The sequence below is a fragment of the Tachysurus fulvidraco genome, chromosome 20 (genome assembly GCF_022655615.1).
Source record: "Tachysurus fulvidraco isolate hzauxx_2018 chromosome 20, HZAU_PFXX_2.0, whole genome shotgun sequence".
NCBI classification, from domain to species: domain Eukaryota; kingdom Metazoa; phylum Chordata; class Actinopteri; order Siluriformes; family Bagridae; genus Tachysurus; species Tachysurus fulvidraco.
The window spans coordinates 10534333-10560513 of NC_062537.1; the positions used below are offsets into that span (position 1 = coordinate 10534333).

Here is a 26181-nt window from a genome sequence, read left to right on the forward strand (position 1 = left end):
TCTTCTCCGGGGCAATGAAAACGTCGAGCCGAGCAACTGAAATCGCTAATGCAACTGGAACATTTTCACTTGTTAAGTAGAAGTTGTTTCACCATAAATGAATGCCATTTCATTTTCACCCCAAACATATCAATTAATCTGACAGCAGGAATTTCGTGGCTTTTGATTGCTGAGGAAAAGACAGGCAAGGAAAAAAGACACAAAGGAGGCATTTTTTCCTGCCACCCCCCATCAGTGGCAAAACAGTTTGGAAAAGGGTTTGCCCTGGGCACAAAGAGCTAGAAGAAATTTGTCCTTGCCTGTTCACACAGTATGGGGCTCAAACATCATCGTGGCTGAGTGGTCAGAATCAAACAACAGGGAAAAAGCGATTAGTCTCATATAGACAGACCCAGTGTCACTCTCTCCAGGCCCACTGATTCGCTTCACTGTGAACACAAGGACCATGCTGGGCAACAAGCCTGACCTGTTCTGGGCTTAAACCCCACAACTTCCTAAGTTTAGGCTGGAGACCACACACATGTTAGTGTGAATATGTGGAAATTAGGAACCTTCAGTTCATACACTGTATGTGGCAAAGAATGAAATAACATTACTGTATACAGTATATCCAATACATTCTCCTTAAGGATTGGTTGGTTAATGGTACTAGCTTTCTAAAAGGTAAGATTCTAAGAGTGTGATTCACTACTGCCACGCATTTGGATGTCCTAAGGAATCGTGACCAAACAGGTTCAAAATTACCTGGATTTTGGTAAATTTGGTGTCTTGTTAATATAACCGCACAACAACGCACAACCCCATACTACACACATCACATGAGGTCTAAGTGTCCATCACAGACAACATGCTCAGTATGTTTTACTGCAAGTGATTTCCAAGTTTTGAAATCAATAAAGGGGGAATTGGGTGAAAAGACCTGTACATGCAACTGGAATATTTATTTTTCATTCATATACACAGGTTCATAGATTGGAACTTCTTTTATTTTTACAGATGAAACTGCATTTCATATAAAAGGTTCATATCAAAATGAAACCACTAGGATAAATCACACAATTTCATGAACAAAAATAAGAATTTCATTTGAACAAGCATTAAAATATAAAAAAAATATAAATGGGTAAAATGGTTTAGGGCAAGAATGTGTATTAGCAAACTGCATTTCTTTATGAATGAGCTAAAACTAACAGAACCTTGATTTCTTTACAAATATTTTTACATCAACCATAATGTGCACACTGACCACCACCCCTATCATTGCCTCACCCGTGGAGACCCATTTATCCGGCTCTATATAGAGCATCCCTGTTAAAAATGTCAAACGCCACGCTTCAAGCCACCTCAGGACATCAGGACTGGGCAGAGATTGTCTATAGCTGCCTGCACTGACCCATCAAACAAGGGCAGGAGTTGGGACTTTGAGATAATCCCCTCTGTGGAAAGAGAGGGAGAGAAAGAATAAAAAAAGAAACAGTTGGGGGTTGGAGATGGGAGGTGCATGAGGCTGTGACAGTACCTCAAGCCTTCACACAAAAGGAGTAATGGTGCAGGACTGAGAGGCAGTGAGAAAATCCACACTTGTATTGCCAAAAATACATCAACCATTGCCTGGGTAACCATTACAAGCCCATGCCTTAGGCTTTAAGTGAAGGAAAGCCACTAAAGTAATCTCGACTTGAGAATTCCACACTCAAACTGTCCCCGCCCTTGCAATCAGGGTTTACCGTTAATGTGGCCATCAGCTACCAGTTTTGAAATAAAGGTGAAAAGTGATTTTAGATTCCTGATAGAGACCTTCCTCACACAAAGCATTACTCTATTACACTTCTACTACCACAAATAATAATAATAATTTATTTTAAAATATTACTACTTAACCTATATATATATATATTTATATATATATATATATATATATATATATATATATATATATATATATTATTATTATTATTATTATTATTATATCATTAATTGTTCTTGTTGTTATTATTACATATCTTAGGCTTTTCTTTTTTTTTTTTTTTTAACATTTACATTTTCTCCATTTGGCAGAGCCAGAGTAACTCACATAACTACTCAATACAGCAGGATAATAAGATATGATCTTAGACCTTAGCCCTCAATGTGAGATCCAGACTCTACAGACTACAGACTCTCAGGGTTAGGATTAGGACTAAAAGGTCAGTGACATGCCGAGAAAAGGAGGCAGGAGCAAAAGCAAAAGGAGGAGGTGGGAGCAGGAGTTCTGCTTGAGTGGATCACAAAAGAGCATCTACTCCTCTCCCCCTCCCACTTTCCCCACCCCTTTTTTCTCTCTCCGTCCCCCTCCGCTATCCTGCTTCTACTCTCCTACCCCAAACCCCAGTACCCACACCCACATCCTAGGCTAACACCTCTCTATCCCTGGATCTCCATTTCCCTCAGTTTCCTTTTCTCTGTCTCTCTCACGTCTCTTTGTATGTCCAGTTGGCTGCACCACAAAAGCTCCCGCTCAGACTCCCAATGAGAACTGCTGCCCTAGTCGCTTTGTTCAACTCATTTTCCCACTCCCTGGAGAGAGGAGAGAGTCACAACCAGCATGAAAACCAACTGAGACCTGAGGTGTGGAGAAAGAAAGTGAGAAAAGAACAGAAAGAAAGACGGTGGAAGAAACACTATCCTATGCAAGAAACTGAAAAAACTAGAGGTTGAGGTCATACTGCTGATCAGCATTGTGTTTTCTTCTGATATTACCATGCTGTTAAATAAACTGATATTGCACACCAAACACAAATTCTGAAGTGAACCTATAGATCTAGTAGCCAGCTGCAGAAATAATTATTTAATGATTCCTGAATGATTCCTAAATGATTCATTTAATGATTCTGTAATTATGGAGGTCAGAATAACTCTAACATTGTTGCAGAACTCCATTTGTTCCCTTATTCCTCTACACAACCATTGCTCCATCTATCCATCTATTAGCCCTCAGAAAGCCTCAGTGTTGAGATGTGGGCCGGAACTAATAGGATTGGATTTGATTCATTAGATTCTCTTTCATCAGACTGGTTGGAATTTCACTGCACGTCCTTCCCAGCTCCCTGATCTCCTTCTCATTTATTTTTTTAAGAAGCTTGAGATGTGGGAGATCACACAACTGAGGCCAAATATCAAATATTAAATTTCTGTCCCTTCCACTAGATAGGCTGATACACTGTCAGACATGAGCACAGGCCTGTTATAGAGGGAGATATCAGGCACAGATGGCACATGATGAATGATAAGGTAGATATGAAAAGCTTTTTCCTGGTGAGCCCACATTCCAAAAAACACAAACGCATACAGAATCTGTAAAGCATTTAGTAAAAGCTGTTCAATTATAAATAAAGAAAGAACTTTTTATAGGACAGCATAGCAGATTTTCTTTTAAAGGGGCAATCTGTATGGCTCTTATTTATTCAAATTCCCATTTCCAATTAGTAAATAACATTTAAAGGCACTAAAAGGATGTGAGAGTTGTTTACCGACTCAAGAAGATAATCTGTGGAAAATCTGCCAATACCGCTTCAGGCATTTAGAACTGTGTAGCAACAAAGAGAATGAATGGAGCCTGAGTTAGTGTTTCAAAAGATGTGGACCAGCCAAACTGTTTACAGACTCTAAACAAACTGTCTTTTATTCGATGCAAACACTAGACCCCAGCTTCATAATGTATTCGGTGTACACAGTACACACACAAACATTCACATGAATTAAGTGCTATAATGATGTCCGTCCCCCTTAAAGGTACATGAACTTTTTACTAATGCGCTACAATAATAAAAAAAAAAATCACATTACAATCAAATTGATAAACTTGCACAGCTTGACATCCTGCTGAAGCACCCAATTCTCCTCATAGTGCTTTTGTCACATTGTGTAAAGAGACAGTATTTAAAAGAATGCTTCTGGTGAGCCAAATTAGCATGTCAAAATGGTGCAGAGCTGATGAAATGTCTGGTTTGTGTTGTCCGTATGGACAATAAGGGGTAGTAGGTCACCAGTTAATAGAGTGGCACCAATTCTTGACTAAATCACTCACAGTTAATAATACTAAGATTTGTATTAAGCAAAACATTATACAAATAAATAGCAATAAAATTAAAAAATACAACCAGCAACTACAAAAGTGAGAAACATAGCTACATATTTAGTTGCTCATTGGGCTGACAATTTTATATCTGAAGAGACCTACAACTGAGACAGCACACAACAGAGCACCTGATGTCGTGCACAACATGTGGTGTTGGGATTTGAACAAAGTCCCAATCTGTAGTCCAAAGTTTTTAGAATTTATTCAATCACCTGAAAACAACATAGTAACTCAATACATTTTCTGGTGGCTTAAAGCTGGAGATAATCAAAATGATATCTCTGCCTTTACTGTAGAAGCTTGGTCTTTAAGATAGTCCATTTTTTCAGTCAGAAAATGGTCCAGAAATCTGATCTGCCCAGCAGACAAACACTGGAGCAGCTCTTTGTATGGGCCTCTCATGTGAAGTCAGCCTCACTGATGTTGAGGGAACTGTGGCCCTGGTCTAGTAGGGTCTCAGGGGCTTGGCATATACTGGCTCCAGGAGGTGGAAGGGTAAGAGAAGGAATAGAGACACCAAAAAAACCACAGTCACTACCGCCAGGAGCACATAACGGCCGATGAAGAAGTTGTCCACAATCTGTAACACAGCAGATTAGATCGTTGTAAACATGGAAGCATTGACACTATTTTAGACAAAAGCGAACGCTAGGTTGTAATCTTCATTTCTCCGCTAGAGGTCAGCAGAACTCCTTCATAAAAGTGACTCAGAGGCTCAGATGCTCAAAATGCACTTTGTACTCCATTTGCTTATTTCTTTCTTATATACACTAGCGATGTTGTGTAATTATGATCATATCTGATCACCTTTTTGAAAAGCCTGATTACAAATAAAAAAATCTGTCCTGTTGTCAAATAAAAAAACAAAACAACACCGTTTTGCACTTTACTCCTAGGTGTTCTTTAGCTCTCCTTAAAATGAGATTTGAAATCTTTTCGGGTTTGTATTCAAGCGTACGTGTTAAACATAAAGATTCAGGCGAATAAGTAATAAAGAAACATACGTACCTATAGCTATGTAAAGAACTATGTGTGTGTGTGTGTGTGTGTGTGTGTGTGTGTGTGTGTGTGTGTGTGTGTGTGTGTGTGTGTGTGAGTGTGTGTGTGTGTGTGTGTGTGTGTGTGTGAGAGAGAGAGCTTGTGTGTGTGTGTGTGTGTGTGTGTGTGTGTGTGTGTGTGTGTGTGTGTGTGTGTGTGTGTGTGAGAGAGAGAGAGAGAGAGAGAGAGAGAGAGAGAGAGAGAGAGAGAAAGCTTCAGCATGTGTGTGTGTGTGTGTGTATGTGTGATAGAGAGAGAGAGAGAGAGAGAGAGAGAGAGAGAGAGAGAGAAATTGTGTGAATGTGTGTAAAAGAATGAAAGACATGAACATGGAGATAGAGAATAAGAAATAACGTGTGTGTGTGTGTGTGTGTGTGTGTGTGTGTGTGTGTGTGTGTGTGTGTGTGAGAGAGAGAGAGAGAGAGAGCGAGAGAGGGGAAGAAAAATGGTGTGAATGTGTGTAAAAGAATGACAGACATGAACAAGGAGATAGAGAACGAGAAAGAACGTGTGAGTGTGCGTGTGTGTGTGCACGTATGGGGGAGGGCATCGTCTCCAGTGGATGCAGTGTTCTCTCGTTTAACGCATCTCACTTTCTAATTTGCCAATTAGTCGGCTAGCGAAGCAAGGAGCTTTGGCCATGTTTTATTAATGCGGCATTGAGTGAGCCGTGCCCAGATCCTGTTTGGGGCCATCCTAATTGGCACTGTGATATGTTTTTGTACAACAGCGAAGGCTCCAGCATTTCTTATACAACAGACCGCCACTTATCAGGAGAAGCCGAGGATCTGCTGAAACTTTTAGCACAGGCAGCAGAGCAGGAGCACACAGTCCTGGGTGACTTGCTCTCCACATGCACTTAGAACTGAAAAAGAGCATTCACACACTGATATTGTGTTCATATCAATAATTATTTATACGTTTATTTGATCTAGAAAAAACCCATACAGGTTCATTTATCCATATTTTAGCATTTTTTTGCACTAAAAGTATCTTAACAGGCGACACATTTGGGACTCCCTTCAGAGAAAATACACAGCTCTGCTGTTTAAATCCCAGGCTGTGTAAAATAGCTGGTTAGCCATCTACAATTCTGTCTACTTAAATGACTGTGCCACACATTGTACACAGTGCTAGAGATAGTTTGAAATGTCAAGAGTAATGATATATATCTTATTTCATATGCATAGTATACATATTCAAGAGTACAGTATTTAGGTATGCATGATAGTGGCAGAAACGCTAATCGTGATTAATGAAAGCAAAACTCTTGAATAAAATTAATTTTGAAACTCAACTTTTTTTCAGTTTATTTATTTATTTTTTATTCAAAAAGTATATTGTACAATCCAGTGTATCCCTTAACAAGGACAGATCTATCCAGCCATCTCTCTGTAGTGCTTATCCTACAGAGTGTTGCAGAGAGCCTGGAGTCTGTCCCAGGGGACTCAGGATACAAGGAAGTTCACAAACACACACACACAAACACCCACACCCACACATCTGTACACGGACAGCATCATCATTTAAGCTTTAGTTATTTATTTTAGTCTTAACCTTATAAATGACAATCGACTTTTTTTCAAGTACTTATTTATTATGCTATCAGATGCAGAATAAGACACACACACACACACACACACACACACACACACACACACACACACACACACACACACACACACACACACACACACACACACACACACACAGAAAGAGAGAGGGACGGGCAGGAATCAAACCCCCAACCCTGGAGGTACGAGGCAAATGTGGAAACCACTAAGCCACCTTGCCCCTATTTGTAAAATCAAAAATACTGATTTAATTTTGTTCAGCTAATTTTGAAACACACCCACATTCTGTTGATTGCATTATGTTGTTTGGCTGTTGTTTATTCATTCAAAGTTTACAATGTACATTTCCTTTACTTTGTACTTAATAACTCTGTATTCCTCATATGGACAAATCATTCCATCAGAATAAGACTTTGCCATGGTCATTATCCCTGAGTAGGCATTATGAATGACATTAAAATTCACTAATAAAGTGAATTGTCTCATCCAATTAGACGATCAAATGAACAAATCGATATGTAATTGATAGGTATGTATGAGGCTAGAATCTGTAATACAATAAGACAGGATGTGCTGTTACAGGAAAACAATACTAGTGAGGTGTGACGTATCCTGATGTGAAGCACCATTACAGTGACCATGCCAAAGCTGACTATTCTCCTGTTATAGTACGTTCTGAAGTGTTTTACTTTATTTAATTTTAAACAACTCTTTAGGTCTTTTATAGCTATGTTTAATGCCGAGGAGACCATAAGACTGTAAGCTAGCTCCTGTTATCATTTAATTAAAGTAGCTATGACCAGCCTTTCTTCTGTTCTCTCTCGAAGTATTTACAGATAATACAAAATGTAGCTTGTCGTGTTACTGGAAAACCAAAAGCACAAACTACTCTCCCCTGAAGACTTTTCCACAGTACGAAAGTTAAAATAAATGTCGTAACTTTAATTCGGATGTCTTTGCTTTTAAGGCTCAAATGTACTCACATATACTTGCTTTTAATTGTGTGTAGCCGATGATGGATGTTGTGAATTGAATGTGGTGAATACCAATGGAAATAATGGGTCACTAAACTGAATTGTATAACTAAATTAACAACCTAACATCCTGTCTCAAATTACATAATTTCATACTATTCTACTCTTTTATTAACTCTCCCTATTCCCTATTATTTGTATTCATTCTATCTTTTAATTAGTTGCCTAAATTTTGTTACATTTATATGCACAGTCTAAGAAGGATTGGCCAAGTTTTAATTTCCCTGCAAGTTGTATATATTATATAACTGTACATATAAGTAACATACACATATATGGCAAATAAAATCTTGAATCTTGAGAGCATTATCAGTGCTTTTCACACTTGACATAGATAATCCTGGGACATTCTAAACAACGAGTAAAGGATATGGTTAACAATTAATCCTGGCTATTCATATGTTATTCATAGGCCACATCACACTGTATATTCCTAAACCCTGGGTTAACATTTTTATGTAGATATTTGCAGTGTCAACCACAATGATTAAATAAATCCAGCACACGACCACTTTTGGGTTTTCATTATTGAACATTTGATGGCTTTAGCAGGAATTAGTGTTAAATCTATAATAAATTCAGAAATTACTGATTTATAAGTTGCTCAAAAGCACCAGGTTACAAAATTCGACTTGACTATATATAGTTGTAGAAAGGATTTCTAAACACACTCTCCGGTGTCACCCAGATGAGGATTGGTTCCCTTTTGAGTCTGGTCCCTCTAGAGATTTTTTCCACATCGTCTCAGGACTTTTTTCCTTGCCTTTGTTGCCTAAGGCTTCTACATTGTGGATGAATATGTAATTAAGTAAATATGTAAAAACTATGTAATTTTTATTGATATTTCTTTATATTTCTGCAAAGCTTGAGTCAGAAATCTTGAGATAGAGAGTGTCCACTGTTAAAAGTGCTATACAAATAAAATGAGTTGGAAAACTTACCAGGTGTTCCAACTTTTGGATTTTTTTACAGTGTCAAGTATTTCATGCTCTCTACATCAAGCACTTCTATGAGGTCAGTTGTTTTGCTCCCCCGATGCTACTGAGCCGAAACGAGGCACAGGGTTTTTATTTTCTGATTGGTTGCCTGTTTCCAAGCATCTAGCCATAACATTTTAACACCGCATCATTTTACTGTACATGTGCGTGCAACCTGCAGTGTGAGGTTAAGACCACAAAACCACTGATAACCATGCTCCAGAGTAGGGTGTCAGTACACTCTAACACCAAGTACATTTGAAACTTTCCTCGGCACCGGATTAAACACGAGATTTAGAACAACGATAACTCAGAGTTAAGTGCAGTGTGAGAAGCCATACTACTAAAATGATCCCTTTCTCGTCTTACAGTTAGTGTTTGAATTTATCTCTCAAGAAGACCTGAAACCTACCAGAAAGGCAGTTTGAGTAACAGTTCTCTAGATTAGACAAGACTTTTGAATGTGACAGTGATCACGGCAACAGCAAAATGTTTTCTGCCTATCCTGTAGTGCTCTGTTTGCCTTTGTCTTCAGATTATTGGACTGTTCCTTGATTATGTTTTGCTGCCTTATCCTCCCTGCTTCGATCCCTGGATTCAATAAAGACTCTTAACTTGAAATCTAGTCAGTATACTGCTTTTAGGTCCACATCGGTCTCCCCTGACAGTTTTAAAGAGAAACGGGTCTCACTGTGGTCTACACACGAGTAACCAATAGTAACCAACTGGCTCTATTGAGCTCAAATATATATATACTTTGAAGCACAAGTGTAATCATTGCCAATGAGTTCATCCTGTCCTACAGAAAAATAGTCTCAAAAACAATAATAACCAGGACACCATGACTGGGTATTTCTTGATTATTAAAGTAGGATTTAATGCTCAGTGACTGATTGCTTTAGAAACTACTGTGTATTGTGAAGGCATTAAAAATATAGTTGTGATTTTTTGTGAACATCTCAAAACTTTTATATTTATTTTTTTTCTTATCCATTCTGTATTAACCTGAGGCTGAAAGGCAGAATGTAAACTGTGGCTGTGGTGTGTGTGTGTGTGTGTGTGTATGTGTGTGTGTGTTGGGGCAGTTTGGCAGAGACGATACAGGATTTTGGCAAAAACACATCGGGGGATATGCTGCTGGGTGTTTGTGCTACTCTGCTGTTGCAAAGAGATAAACCATACCAGGTCTTTGTGTTAAACACACACCCACACCCACACACACATACACACACACCTTACAATGCAAGCAGCATGACAATTAGAAAATGTAAATTGGGAACAAGGTCATCTTGCATTTTTGTCTATTAGCCTGCATCCTTTCAGTGTAGCCCTGAAGCTCGGTTGGTAAACCTGACATTTAATTCTGTTGGGGGTAAAAATATCTGCACTCCACTCCTGTCCAAAGTAATCATTATAAATCCCTTACATCAACAGTGACATACAATGCATGATTACATAATGGATAGGAGCTGTGTACTGTCCATACACTAAAAAAAAAAAGAAGTCTAGAGTGTGTTATTTCACTTACCAACATGATTTGCCAGTAATTACAACCTTTAACTATGAATGAATACCGAACAACATTCTGTGAATTATAACGATTTATGGATTAATTTGATGTTGTGAAAAATCTGCAAGAAAAGTTATGTTATTACTTATGTAAAGATAGATAACCTGTCATTTCTTCACTCGCATCTCCTTCTCTCTCTCATGTCTTGAAGACTTTGCAAAGCACTGTTACAGAACACTGACACCAGAAACACCTGAAATAAATGTTAAATAAATGTCTCCTAAGGAAAAAAAATCCGAATGGGTATGAAATTATCGTTTAAAGCATTTGTGGCAATGTCACAATGTTAAAAGCTACTGTTTTTAAAATTGTATTAAACTGAACATGTATTGATGGAGTCTACAGTGTCAGCATCAGTGTCTATAAGAGTGTGTTTTTAACGCTCTATTTTGTACCCGGTGGCATATTTTTTGTCACAGCGCTTTTAACAATAAACGTCTCAAAGCAGCTTTACGTAATTATATAAACAGAATACAGATTGTGAAGTTTAAAAGTGAAATTAAGAAGATTAACAGTAAAAAACTGGACTCAGAAAAGAACTCATCTCATCCCATTTGGGTGACTCTGGATATTAATAAAGAAATAATGAAAGTTTGTAGTTGAGTGGAATTGAGCAACCAAGAACTTCTGAAGAACAGGTCAGCGTCATTTACGAGTTGCCACAGACCCATCACTAATTCCTGCCCGCCTAAGTCTTCAGATGATCGCTGAAATAGACCCAAACACAAAGCTGACCGACTCAACAATAGCTCCAAGAAGGCTCCAGGCGGCCGTATCCACAGCAATAACAGCATTACTGTCCATGCCTTTACTGCCTACTATACCTGAGCCTGGCTACACCACAGCAGCTACTTGCTAATCATAGCGTTATTTTTTATTTTTATCCTTTACAGAATTTGGCATAAACATTTAAAACAGACAGATGGACACTGCATATATCTCAGTTTAGACACTTTTGCAGTTCTTTTTGCTGCTTAAAAAATATAAGAAATATTCTTAATAGTCTTAAACTGCAAGAATTTGGAGACACTCTGATGGACAAGACATCTTATAAAGTAGCCCACATTCACTATCCACAATTCACTATATTCTGCTAAAGCTAGTGACATCACCGTTTACGTCCGTTTGAAGTCACTCATTGTCAACAGGGAAACAGCTTCTACTTTTACTTCCATTTGAGATGATTCTACCCTTCTAAAATGTTTACACTAGACGTTAGAGTACACAATGCTTAGTGTGTAGTATGTCATTTGGGATGCCGCCTGTGTGAGAATTTTGAGAAAGTAAATGTGAAGTAGCCTTAAAGAGAATACTGTGATCTTCAGGATGTAGCATTCGAACAAACAAAAAAAAATAATTTGATCAATATTAAAAATCCATCTAGAGACTACAGCACCACCGAGACGCATGTTTTCAATAAATCTATCAATATGCTTAATACATTTTTTTTTACTAGTGTGTCCCTTCAAATAAAAAACGTTACACGATGTTTAGACTTTTAGAGATATTCACTCACAAATGATAAAAGACAAAATCCAAGGGGTGGCCTGAAAAAGCAGATTTTAATCCTGTGTGCATTTATTCATTCTTCAGCTTGTCCTGGTCAGAGTCACAGTGGATCCAGTGTCTATCCTAGGAATTGGGTATGAGGTGGGGAGCATGTGTGTGGTTTTTCTTTAATGATGAAAATAACATACTAACCTGTGTTTCTTTAACAGGAGATGGTAATTCAGAGGCTCGAGGGAAGAGCACAAGGATCAAGGTGATGGTTAGAGCCAACAGCACCAAGGGAACAATCCCAAGCCTGATCAAAGAATAGATCATTATTCATTTAATATGTACATAAATTTAAATACATGGAGAAGATCTAAGAAATGCACAGTATTGCTGCATAATGCAATGTATCATTTTACACTAACAAAGAATGCTTGAGGTGAAAGAAATAATGATGCTTAAGTTGTGTTGTCCATGGCTGAGGCTGATCAGGATGTTCACAGCATATGCTATATTGAATACATTTATCTATCTGCTAGTGACAACTGCAGCAATAACAACAAGGAGGGGACTTTGTGGCCCAATTTAAATTTGGTACTGACCCAAAGTTATTTATTGAACTAATAACTGTATCATGTAATGTTTTATTCCTCAGTGACTTGCCAACACTAACATCTGTTTATAGTTAACTTTAATGCTGTGAAACATCCTTTAATTTTGTTAAAGAAGTTACTAGCTTTTATCACTTATTTTATAACAGCTATAAATAGTCACTCACTAAATAAACTCTGTATATTCCTCGCTCTCTCTCCACTTTAGTAAGACAAAAAAACATGTTTGGGTGGATGGATGAATTGATGGATGGATAGATAGGCTGATGGATGTTTGGATGGATGGAAGGATGAGTGGTTGGGTGGATGTATGGATAGAAGGGTGGGTGGATGAATGAAGGTGTTTGGAAGGATGGGTTTATGGATGGGTGGATAATTGTTGCACTTCATGCGCTTTAACACTGCATAATTGTATTGTGACTCTACCATTTAAAACATTATAAAGTACAGATTACTAAAGTGAATCTGAAGTGAAGAGAATGAATAAATGACTAGAATGAATAAGTGAAAACGATTGAATAAATGAATGAATGTTTTACTTCTTGCGCTTAAACACAGCATACATTTAAAAAGCACTAATATTCATTAGACATCTCTACCCTATTACAGGTTTATAGCAGACTGTAGTTAGTCTTTTCATCTAAGTCTAAATATAGTTTGCCCTTCATAAATTTTACAGGATTTAGAAACGTTTTCCAGACTGGCATCGAGCAAACATTATAATAATAAATAGTTTTTACTTGCAGTTTTTTAATAATAGTTTTTACTTGCAAACTTTTTTCTAGGTTCCTAAATAATCTCACATTACATTAGCTCATTGTGATCAAACTGCCCCTAGATGTAAAGAAAAAAAAACGTGACTATTGAGGTGTGAGATGCCCTGCAGTGAATGTGTATTCCATCCTGGGTGTATTTTCACCTCAGTCTTAGAATATTGCAACCCTGATCAGAATAAAGTGGCTTTAAACTGAAAACTAATGTATTAACGGATTATTGTTTTATGTGTTGCTCTTGTGTGTTTTGTACATTTGTTGTACAATGGTTGTAGACACCTGACCACCACATACATACGGTTCTTCTCTAAACTCTTGCCACAGAAAATAATTTCTAGAATGTCTTTGTATGCTGTAGTAGTAAAATTTCCTTTCACTGACATGACAATGCCCCGTGAAGGACAGAGTGGAAGAACTCAGGAGCCCCAGTGAACACCTTTGAGATGAACACTGGAACACTGACTCCAACCCAGACCTTTTCATCAGAAATGACTACCTGACCTAACCAATGCACTTGTGGCTGAATGAGAAATCTAGTAAAAAGCCTTTCCAGCAGAGTGCAGGTTATTTTAACAGAAAATATGGATTAAATCTGGAGAGGAATGTCCAACAAGCACACAAGGGCATGATGGTCAGGTGTCCACAATCGTTTGGGCATGTAGTCTATACATTTGACTTCAGTGTCACTTTCTTAACACATTATTATGTAAGCTGGATAATTGTGGTTTGACAACAAGCAAGAAAGAAAGCTACTGATGGACTTACCTGGTTGCACCAGCAGCACGGGACATAATGAGACCAAGGACCAGAGTCCCTATCCATATAAGGGCAATGAGAAAGACACCTGCCCCCACACCTAGCACCCCGCCCATAACTCACCTGTACACCGTGTATTACACAGCAAACTGTCAAAAACAAAGGACATCACATTTAGAACTAAATATAGTCTGCCAGTTTGAAAATAGTTCTTATTAGTGAACTAATCAGTTTTTATTAGTGTGTGGAACAAAGTTCAAACGTAACATCAACTTTGTGTCAGTCTGGTATACTTACATTTTAACTTGCAGAATATCGATATCAGCTTTCTAATATAAGTTAAATGTTAAGCTCAGGTTCTCACTTTATCCGCTAACCTGTTAGCCAAACAAGCTAATGTTGCTTCTGCTTACAGCAGATCACACTGTGGCGCTGTTGAAATTAGGCTAAATTTGGTTAGAAAAAAAACCCCCCAAACAAACACGCTTTCCAGACGAGTCAGGAAAAGCCCGCTATATCAATCATATTTGTCCATAGATACAAAGCTTTTTGTTGTTGTCTGTCTTCACTTCCCGTGTTACGGCAAACCAGCCAATCAGAGTAATCGGTTTGCTGCAACAGAATTCTGGGAAATGTAGTCCTCATGTAGTCCTCATGTAGGCTTTTTTGTTTGTTTATTTATTTAAAATAAAATCACTAGTTTTGGCACTCTGAGATGTAAATATGTAATGTAAATATATTAATTTTGCATGACTGACATAAATGTAGATGTAAATAAATAACATAAGTAACTAAGCTTACAATTAAAGGCTAAGGGCCCCAGAAGTGTGGTATTAAACATATAAGGACTACATTAAACTGTTTAAGTATGTCTTTTGTTAAAGTAGTCAAGGTACGGGTTTGTATATAGGTCGTGTTTTTATTTTGTTTAGGGTTGTAAACATGCTATAACACGAACTATTACGTTTTTATGTCCTTTCCACTAACAGAGCAGATTACATCACCAATGATATTTTGATGAAATGATATTTTTATGCCTATAAAACATTATATATTGGCTTAATTGTTTTGAGTTATTGAGTTTTGGACTAATCCCATTCAGATCAAGTGACCAGTCAAACAGACTAAGGTTATGTTAACATGGAAAAAGCCTTAATTGAAAGGGTATTCATGTGTTTATAGCTACGTTGTAATGTGTTACCTTACAGGAGAGTTTTCATTTTTAATTTATTATCAAGAAACAGGAAATGTAATAATAGGTGTTTCAATTGGAAGGCAAGGGGTTCACTATAGGGTCGCTTATTGGCTAGCATGTTTGCCTCGAACCTCCATAGTTGGGGTTTCGGTTCGCACCCCAATGCGTTGGAATTTTTCATTTACGCCAAAGACTTGCGTTGTAAATTGGTTGGCATTGCTGAATTCGTCCATAGTGTGTGTGTGTGTGTGTGTGTGTGTGTGTGTGTGTGTGTGTGTGTGTGTGTGTGTGTGTGTGTGTGTGTGCGTGTTGCTATCCCGAGTCCCCAAGCATGGACTACAAGTTCCCAGCATAGAATAATGATGGATAGACGCATATCTATGCTTCCCGGGACCCCACTTTGAGAACCACTATTATGTGCCTTTTAAAACTTAATCCTTAATCTTAAAACTTCTTATACTTTAATGCTTACACTTTAATGAAAAACTGAGGGTTTCACAGCATTTGCACGTTTTTTAAGCAAAGGTATGGAATGGACTGACTGCTAGATGATGAAAACAAGTTTTTATACCTAAACTATTACTGAGAGCTTGATATCAGTCATCAGATATCGGTGTGTACCGACAGGGGGCCCGCGGACTCCGCACTTCTCCCCGCAGAGGCGCTCCGCCCGGCGCTGCGTGTTTTCCTGTGCGCGGCCACTGAGAGACAGAAAGACAGGAGCGGACGGAGGTGTAGAAGAGGAAAGAGAAGGGGGGGTGATGGGGCGGTGGGCGGGGTTTGACATGGCTCACGTCACTAGTTGTGTAGGGGAGTATGGGCTGTGCTGTCAGCCCGGTGTCAGTCTGATGAAGATTGGCATTCAGGTAAGCTGTCATTCATTTTCAGTGTCAGGCGGGCGCAGGAGCTAACACTCCGGCTTTTCTCCCTCTTCTTTTACCCCCCTCTCTGAGTCCTGCTCACAAAAGGCAGGACATTATTCATCCAGACAGGGCCATGCACAGGGGAGAGAGAGAGAGAGAGAGAGAGAGAGAGAGAGAGAGAGAGAGAGAGAGAGAGAGAGAGAGAGAGAGTGACAGAAAGCGAAAGAGAGAGAGGGAGAGCGAGCGAGTGCGCGAGAGAGCAGAAGAGAGGAGGGAGGGAGAAGAGTGTGAATGAGTGAGATAGAGGGAAGAAGGAAGAGAGGAAAAGAGACTCGGGTGAAGACGCGATGTCGGAGGCTCGTTGGAATTGTTAGATTTGTGTCTTTTTTATTGTTATTTTCTCTGCAACACGAAGGATGTGGAAGGATTTGAGGAAAATGTGTTTTTTTTTTGTGTGTGTGTGTGTGTCAGAGCGCCTTTGAGGTTATTGGGTTAGCTCTGACAAATATTGTGTGTACATGATCATGAAAGAGACACGAGGCAGTCTGGTTTTACGCACGGTGGCATCTACCGGTACTATACAATATGTGGGATATTTGCATGATCTGATTATGTTGGTTTCGCTATTAATTGTATTAGAGGTTATTTTAATAGTAGACTGATAGAGTGTGCATCATGTGAAGCTCCTCGCTTTGAAATTTAGAGAAACGCACAGCTAGTCCATTAAATAGAATCATATCCATTTCTTTCTCTTTTTTTGCGTTTTATTTTACGCACATTTGGCTCCTGCGTGGGATTATACTGTGTGTTCAAATGTGTGGATGCCCGAGCTGATAGCATTACAGAGTTCCGAGTGCTTAGTAAGCTCTTTTTTTCCTTCTACTTTTTGTGCGTTAATGCTGAAGAATCTCGAAGTAGATCAAATGTAGGAATTAAAAACAAAAGATGAACATTGAAAAAAATCACACTTTTCGACTACACTGAATTTAAAAAAAATGTTTACATGAACTTTAGACGTTTAAAGCATCTCATTTATCACTAAGAAACGATTTGCAGTCAACTCTACAAGTCTTTCTTTCTTTTATTACATTCATAAAATTCAGTATCTTACTTTGCTGTTATGTGGATTAAATACATTTGAGGACACCTAGAGGATGATATATTAACTTTTTATTAGTGTGGTGTGTTTTCCCCCTTGCCTTATATTAATGCTTTAAATTGTTGTGCTTAAACCTGACTTTTAAACTTGAATTGTTGCATTATACACTTTCTGTGAGAAAAAAGCACTAAACTGTACATTACTTTTGGCACTAGGGTGGCACCCTAAAGCGCTCATTAATATCTTTTTAATGTCTACCTTTTTCCAGAAAAAGTGCATATATAATCTCCCATAAAATCATTTAAAGTACATAAATGGACCATAATCTGTTTAAAAATTGTTGTTTAAAAAAGTAGCACAATAAATATACATAAGTGTGTATATTTGTTACTTGGCATAATGTGGATTATTAATTTAGTAAGCTTTCCAGGTATAACCATATACTGTGTGTGAGTACTGTCAAAGAATTCTTATGAAAGCATTACTCATTAATTAAATATCACTCTCATAATAACTGCATGTTAATATTGCAAGTTTAGCATCTACATTGTTTCTAATCCTTTGAATATATATATAAACCTAACTGGTATTAAAACTGAAAATTGCTCATCATTTTTCGGCTGGACAGAACAAACCACTTACACTGAACTCTACATTTTCGGCTTTTATTGTGAAATTGTTACAATATAAATAAATATACTTTTTGGAATTCAATACAGTGATCTTGTATTGTCTAAGAAGTTCTTTTTTAAATAATTGAAATAATTGGAATTTTTCATAAAGACATTCAGAAGTATGTGCACACACACACACACACACACACACACACACACACACACACACACACACACACACACACACACACACAATATGAGATAATACCATTATGTCTAAAAATTAGAAAACGGTGTCAAGTAAATGGTTTGTACAAAACTTTATTTGCTGTGAAATGATTTTTACGTTAAGCTTTTGTCTATCACATGTTAAACAGTTGCCACATTCTTTATACAAACGTGAATTAAACTTTAGCTCCTGTGTGTGAATTCGTCATACAGTACCTCTGCTTGCTAACCAAAGCAAATATCCTAAAAGCGATTATTATAAAGCTCATGGCATAATTCTGTGGTACTGACATGAGGACTGCATTGCGCACATAACCATGAAAGTCTTCCCGTGCCATTCTGCGCCTGACATGTGAGCCATGAGGGTCCATGCCTTCTGACACTCACTGTCGCAGAAAAGCTGGATAAGGAATTTCTCACCATGAAACAGAGAGATAGAGAGTGTGTGACTGTGTGCATGAGTGTGTATGGGTGGGTGTGTGTGTGTGTGTGTGTGTGTGTGTATGTATGTCCCCATGTCCTCTCAGACACAAGCCTCTCATAATTAGGTGTTGTATTTCCGTGGTTAGGGCATCAGAAGGCTGTGATATTTTGTGGGGGAGATAGTTGCGGTGTGGTGCCAATCTAAATGCTGAGATCCCCACTGTGATCTTAATTGATGATTTGAGTCATGGGACTAGCTGCCCTTGGGCAAAACGGCATATACAGAGTAGTCTGACTTTATTTGCATATTCCTATTCTGTGTGTCATGAGCAAACTGCAGGCAAAGGTACAACCCTGTAGGTCCTTTTTTCACATTTGTACTAATTACTAACATAGTGAGTTGGTCTGCCTCATAAACAGAGTGGAAACAGCATATGTTATAAGGCCATTCATGTGGCAATAAAACTATTTTGGAAAATTGAGCTTAGCCATAGCGTTTGTCATTTTCTTGTTTTCAAACCACATTCAAATGCACCGATTACCCAGTTTTTTAATACTACAAGCCTGTTTTATTGAACTTTGAAAAAGTAAATGCTTCCTGTGCACATCCATTTTTTTCATATAGACTGTCAATTACCACAATTATCTCATTTAACTTTCAGTCTGTAGAAATGAATACAAACTTAATTTGCGAAAAAGCTGTTCAATCCAATGTGTCTTTCAGAGGCAGTGTACTGTGCAGTCAAGGTCTTTGGCAAGTCGATGTAAGGCTTTGCACGTGAATGTACCTGTGAACACACATCCAGATGATTCTGATGCAGGGAGGCAGGGTGAGAGGCACATTCACTAAGCCCTACTGATCCCAACTGCTCTCCAAGGAGCACGGGTCTGCTTTTTGCTGCATGTCCAAACAACCTCGCTTCACTCTCCTCTTTCCTCGCTCAGCCTCTCGGCTGCTTGGCATAACAGTCCAGAACCTCCCCGGGGAAACTTGAGGTGCAGGCAGATTTGCCTGATTTATGCTGGCGGAACAGGCTGCAGGTATTTAACGATCACCTATAGTGCTCACATCACCGGCCAGAGAGTTTGCACAGGCTCCTGTGTGTGCACAGGGACGAAAGGACATTACACCATGAGCATGCATCAGAAGGATGTGAAGATATTATTTATAGCTGTAAAAGGCAGCAGCAGAGAGGCTTGTCAAGATTCTTGATGTGGTTAATTAATACTAATAGATAAAAGAAATTAACAAATCTGGTTTAACAGTAATAAATAGTGTAACTGCTATGTCTGTATTTACTTTCTTTAGACGTACATGGAAAAAAAACATTCAAATGAGTACGATCTAGTTCATAAATGATGATGATGATGATGATGATGATGATGACTATAATGATGATGATGGCAATGATTATTACTTTTTTCCCCACATGCAAATGGAAGAAAACCTCATTTATGAGTAAGAAATAATTACCACATAGGGTTCAAAAGCAGATTTAAATTAGCAGTGGCTTATTATTAATTCTGAATTTAAAAAACGTTAACTAGAGTGTAAACGTCACAGCGCCTTTGTTCTTATCTCTGGTGGTATGCTGCTAATCCTAATAAATGAACAATGCCTAGCTAGGAGAAACAGGATTCGTTTGAAAAATGTTGAATTTATTTTACTTTTAAGCAGTTGCTGAGCAGGCGAAATATCTGATCTGAATTCATCTGCAGATCAGAAAGCTGAAAATACCAGCTGAGAGGAGCTTTCTAGCTTTTTGTTTGAATATATTTGAATATGTTATAATAATAATAATAATAATAATAATAATAATAATAATAATAATAATAATAATAAAAGCTTAGTGAAAAGGGTGATGTTTAAAATCTGCTCAAACAGACAGATATGTTCTTATATATTCTAGACATTTCTTTCGTATTGTGCCATATGGACTCAGGCATATAGATTTGTCTACTGGATTTTTTTGCTTTTGTTTCTTAATAATGCCTTGGGAATCTTTTCTCCTGCTTCTCAGGAAGCCAGTTCTCAGGAAGCTGGCTTTTGTTTGAGCTGCCCTGAATTCCCATCTATTACTGTAAAACCCATCTTGAGTAAGAGTGCCATCACTCTTAGGCCCCGCTGGAATGACATTCTTTGAGAAAGCCTTGTTTTTCTCACTTTCACACTTCCCGTTTCGACACCCTGAGTGGTCGGACACAGACTGCCATTGATTTGGAGCACCTGATTTTAGTCGGCCCTTGCACGTTTTGTTGTATCTGTCTCTTTCCTCCCCTGCAGATCTTCTGTCTGAGAATCTTTTGTTGTTCTCTGTAAGAAGCCCAGACATCTCAACCGTCCTTTTTTTTTTAACTGCAGAGCCATTTAAAGGCATTGATTGCTAGCTGTATGCCTTGAAAACCTCTTCATAATAGCATTACTCCAAGGAAGCATCACTTAACAGCACGGATAGAATTCTTTCCTGTGTTAATGTACTGGCATGTTTCATTTTTTTTTTCTTATATGGAACATAAGTGACTCTTGAATGAGTTCCCAATCACTTACTTTAAGAGCACTGTTACCTTCGGTTCAAATAAATGGATGTGCATTTTATTTGCTAAGTGGTGTGTTTTCCCCTGTTTTACTAGCCTGTTATATGCCAAATACTTTATCCCTGTGATATAAAGCATCAGCGAGGCCTCATCCCAGGGAGACTGTAAAGCTCATGGCTTTCCTCTGGCTTCAACATAATATGTGATTTACAGCATGCACAAAGTTCAACGTCTGAAAAATCCGACTGCGCTTCACTTCAGAACTCGCGCCAGGGATTCTTTTTGCCAGACTCTGTAGAAATCGTTGACAGATTTAGCACGAATAACCTACAAGCTGGTGGTTTATAAGCAGGTAGTAAATGATGTGAATCCGTTTACCTTACTCCTCGCCGAGGCCTTAACATTTGTTGCTTATTTCTGCGGTTCTGGAAACTTTATTCTGGTTTGTTGTTCATTCCTGTGTGCAGAACCTGGAGCAGGATGAAATTCATGAAATATATATTAAACAGAGCAAGGTAACTTGGAATCCAAGCCAAATTACTTAAAGCTACATGGAATGAAATTATACATTGGTAATAATTAAAGTTGAGAAGTTACAGTTTCACATTCATTTATATTCCCCGTAACAAAACATTCAAGGTTTATTTTCAGTGCAGCTTTTTACAAATTCTGAATCGCTCAAGACAGATTATTTATGTCTATTTTTTAACATACGAAGTACAGAAGGCTTTTTATACACGTGTTACATTTCTGGGCATGTAAGAAAGATGAACGATGTGCTAACTAACAGCACTTCATTATTCTCATATGTGGCTTCTTTATACTTTCCCAGTATTGACCACAGTTCATAAAGAAGTGAGATATTCAGTTTAGTGTAAATGTGCTGCTTGTTATGACTCGAGTCACATTTTCAGGAGTTTTAAGAACAGAGGTTTTTTACACTACCACGATCATTGCCAGCACACAGGGCCTTCTCACTATGCGAACATAATACAAATAATCTCATTTTGCCTCTGATTTAAGTTATTTTACTCAAGTCCTCGAAGACTTTTTGGCTTTCTGAATAGTTTTCGCCTCAAGGCATCAAGGTGTTTCTTGCCTTTCAACAATAGCACTGCAGATTGGCACGCAGCATATCCTGAGGCTTTTGTTACAAAAGTTTTGAAGCCTTCTTGTATTCATAAAATATTATCTCTATTTTTGATGTTGCTTTCATGTTATCATAAAGCATGTTCTAACAGCGGTCCAGGTGTTATTTGTTTCCATCAGAACTAATTATAGGCCGTATGGATAGAAGCTTCTCTATGACCACGATGACTGGTGTAATCTGATAAAGAGACGGGATGTGTAGTTTAACGCTTGGCCTAGTCAGAAAGAAACATTGCACACTGATTACACACATACACACACACACACACACACACACACACACACACACACACACACACACACACACACACACACACACACACACACACACACACAAACACACACACACACACATCTGCACATGGACAGTATCATCATTTAAGCTTTAGTTATTTTAGTCTTAACCTTATGAGACAATCACCTTTTTTAAAAATACTTATTTATTATGCTGAATAAATAAGTATCAGATGCAGAATAAGAGAATGATATTTATCGACTCAAGCAACCATCTTGTAAATCAAATTTGCTTGTGTTCTTTAAAGCAAGTGCATTGATTTGCCCATACCATAAATGTGGTGGCCATGCTGTGATCATTTTGTTGTTTTTGATTCTCATTAACCTACACAATCAAGAATTTCAAAATCAGTGCATTTATCAGACAGATCATAACCAATGGAACATTCCTGGCAAGATTCAATGTGAGAACCAACTGATCACCATGCATTCAAAGCTCACGCCATACTGAAAAACATTCCCATGATCTCAAGTATAACTTCATAATGCTGCCCTTCAGACGGCTCTAATGACAACTCGGGAGCTAAAAGTGAAAAATAAACAGCTGCAGGCTCACAGCTTGGAGTAAATGTGGACATGGCTGACAGCCATGGCCAGGGTAGCATGACACTGGGGCTGAAAAAAACGGAGGACAAGAGACCACTCTGCCAGCCTCCGGTGTGTTGGTCATGCCAGCAAAGTCTTGGTGTTGGCCCAGGACATGTCGCATCAGTGTGGTTGGAAAAATTGGCTGGAAGGTTGCAGGAATGCTGTAAAAGGCATGCACCTGCCTCCTGAGGAGTGGAGTGGTACTGTGGGGTTTCTGAACCAGGGCTAGCACAACTCTTCAGGGGTATTTATAAACAGCCCTGGACATTTAATACAGTCAATCACATCTCACGTCTCGCCTTTCAGTGTTCGCAGCCAAAAACACAGCTGGGCTGAGCGAAGGAGGCAAGAGTTAACCTTTTCGTTTCCTCTTTGAAACAAGGCTGGAAAAACAGGGTGAAAGGTCAAACTGAATTGAGATACTGCAGGGGAATTCCTCACTGTTCCTCTGAAACAGAATAGAGTTGGTGTACTTCATGCTGTTGTTTAAGTGAACATAAACAACCTGATCCTGATCTATCCGTAATGCCTGTTTTCTCAACTAGAAATAAAGATAAATCTTCACAGATAAAATTTATTTATTTATTTATTTATTTATTTATTTATTTATTTATTTATTTATTTATTTATTTATGTTTATTTGACAGGGACAAATGCATAAAACATTGCTTTATAAAATATAAAGTAGATGCCATGCATACAGGTTAATAGCCATGACTAATTTGCAACCCCTGTCCCTGGTTAGGCTTGTAAAGTTAAAACAGAAATTACAGAATATTAAATCAAGTATTTATAGCTATTAAAATACATGCAATAAATACATTCTGTCCATAAGCTAAAATGGACTTAAATAAATATAGCAATCACTATAAAACAGAGTGTCAAAATGTCAAAATTGTTTAGTGTATGTGTGTGTGCGTGTGTGTGTGTGGGGTGTGTGTGTGTGTGTGTGTGTGTGTGTGTGTATGTGTGTGAATGTGACTCTGTATATCCCTATGCATATCTGTGTCCTTTTCTTTAAATGCATTTAGGGTTTTTGCATGCACATACACTCCCTGTCCACTTTATTAGGAACCCCTGCACTTTCAGGCAATTATCCAATCAAGCAATCATGCAAGCAAGCAGCATGATGCATAAAATTATTCGGATACATCTAGTCAGTAAGTGTTAAAAGTTACCGTAGCCTTCCTGTCAGCTCCAATCTGGCCATTCCCCTCTGACCTTTCTCATAAACAAGGCACTTCCGCCCACAGAACTTGCACTCGCTGGATACTTTTTGACGTGCATTGTTTGACATGCATTTGTATGTATTGTACTACTGCTGCATGATTGGCCGATTGGATAATTGCACAAATTAAACTGGACAGTGAATGTAGCTCTATGCATAGATTTTTGGCTATTACTGGATTGTTCAGCTTGATCTATACAAAAGGTTTTAGTGTGTATTTGGTTGTTTCTCCAGTGTGTGTGCACTTCTATGTGTGTCTCTTTGGGCTTCTGTGTGTTTATCTGTTGACACTGTAAGTATGCATTTCTGTGCGTCTCACTGTGTGGTTTGGTATCATTTGCTGTTTCTGGGTATGTAAGCGCACACTAGATATGTGTCTTTGTTTATGTGAATTTCAGAATATCACCGTTATTTATTGCTTACCTTTTTGTAATGTACAGGAATCACACATTTTCTGTGGCTAAATCTTAAATGGTGAGAGCATATCGGGCTTGATATAGTAAACTGTCTAAAGACAACAGTCAAAAGACTGGAAGGAGCAGTGCCAGTATAAAACCTCTAAATTACAGTAATTTACCATGTGGAAAATTGACAGAGATAACCCGTAAAAAATATTACAGTGATTAACCTTCTGGAAAAACTGACAATCACTATTATTTTACAGTAATTCACCAAGTGGTAAATTGGCAAAGATAAACTGTCATATATTACAGTAAGTAACCTTTTACAGAATCAGTCAAATGCATTATCTTCACAGCAATTTAAATTTTTGTTATAAAGTTTTAAGAATTTTAATTGTGGCAATTATTTTAATAAAACTGCAAAAATGCTCAAATTACACATAATATGAGTAAATGAACCTTAGGAAAAAAAGAAAAATTACTAATTTTTAGAGTGATTATTTAATCTATATAATAAAGACACAGAAAAACCTAAAGATAACAGATTTGAGACTTTTCTATTTAAACAGGTCATTCTTAAATTAGCAGTTTTTCAGCATCCTAATTTATTTTAAATAACTGACAACAGATGATAATCACACCTACACTGTAAAATGTTCAAATAACCTTAAAAGTATTCATCACAAAAAAAAATTTGCCTAAGAATATAAAAAAAGCCAAATAGTCACATAAAATAATGTCCTACAGTTGCTTTTTAACCTTATAAAGAAATATAAGACAGCACTATAATGCTGTGGTCTCACTGTAACAAATGAAATAAATGAAACTGACTCAGCGCATGCAGGACTTAACTAAAAGCAAGAGGACTAATGCAAACTAACATGCAAGACAACTAAACACAAACCTAAAATATACACAAGCATTAACCATGCCCAGGTGAAAAAAGATAATGGGTAAGGAACATATAAACCTAATGAGCATAAAGGAAGTGAGGGAAATGAAAGCAAAACAAACACAAAAGCACATGGAATCTGAACTCCTGGGAGGTGGATATGCACATTACATATCGGGTGACATTAGACGTGTACTCCGGACTGTTGTTTTTAATTCGGTGCCTGCGTGCTCCTGAAGGCAATTCTGAACTTAGCTCTATTTTTTGAACGTTTTTGCTGAATACATCAAGCAATCCACTCCTATGAACATGGCCTTTCTTTGACTTGCAAGCTTCATATTTTATTATTTTCTGATGGTCAGTCATAACATAAAAAGAACCTTCTTAATATTGTGTGGGTCAAAACAATTCTGACTCCACAAGGTGTTGACTAAACAAGACAAGATTTAGATCTGGGGAATTTGGAGGCCAAATAAACACCTTTGTAATGTAATAAAAACAATTTGTAATGTTCCTTAGACAATTCCTGAACAATATCTGCAGTGCAGCAGGGAGCATTATGGTGCTGAATGTACGGTTACCATGAAGGGGTATACTTGGCCTGTTTAAGTTTAATGTTTAAGTAGGTCAAAGTAACATCCACATGAATGCCAGGACCCAAAGTTTCCCAGCAGAACATTGCCCAGAGCATCACACTGACACTGCCAACTTTCCTTCTTCCTGTTGTG

The 26181-nt window shown here is 37.9% G+C and overlaps 2 protein-coding genes across 3 annotated transcripts in view; one reads left to right on the top strand and one right to left on the bottom strand.

The window, feature by feature from the left end:
- Positions 1–3781: 3781 nt before the first annotated feature.
- tmem218 (transmembrane protein 218) lies at positions 3782–14540 on the bottom strand. Its single transcript, XM_027147820.2, has 4 exons — positions 14242–14540; positions 13954–14093; positions 12012–12114; positions 3782–4697 (listed from the first exon to the last, which is right to left on the bottom strand). Exons 2-4 carry the CDS (start codon positions 14058–14060, stop codon positions 4563–4565), a joined length of 345 nt encoding a protein of 114 aa, XP_027003621.2. The 5' UTR covers positions 14061–14093; positions 14242–14540; the 3' UTR covers positions 3782–4562.
- Positions 14541–15915: 1375 nt separating this feature from the next.
- pknox2 (pbx/knotted 1 homeobox 2) overlaps positions 15916–26181 on the top strand; it is a 70708-nt gene continuing 60442 nt past the window's right edge. For both annotated transcript variants that reach the window (XM_027148205.2, XM_047805226.1), the window contains exon 1: positions 15916–16005. The gene's annotated coding sequence lies outside the window, so the exon portion shown is untranslated. The remainder of the gene's footprint in view (positions 16006–26181) is intronic.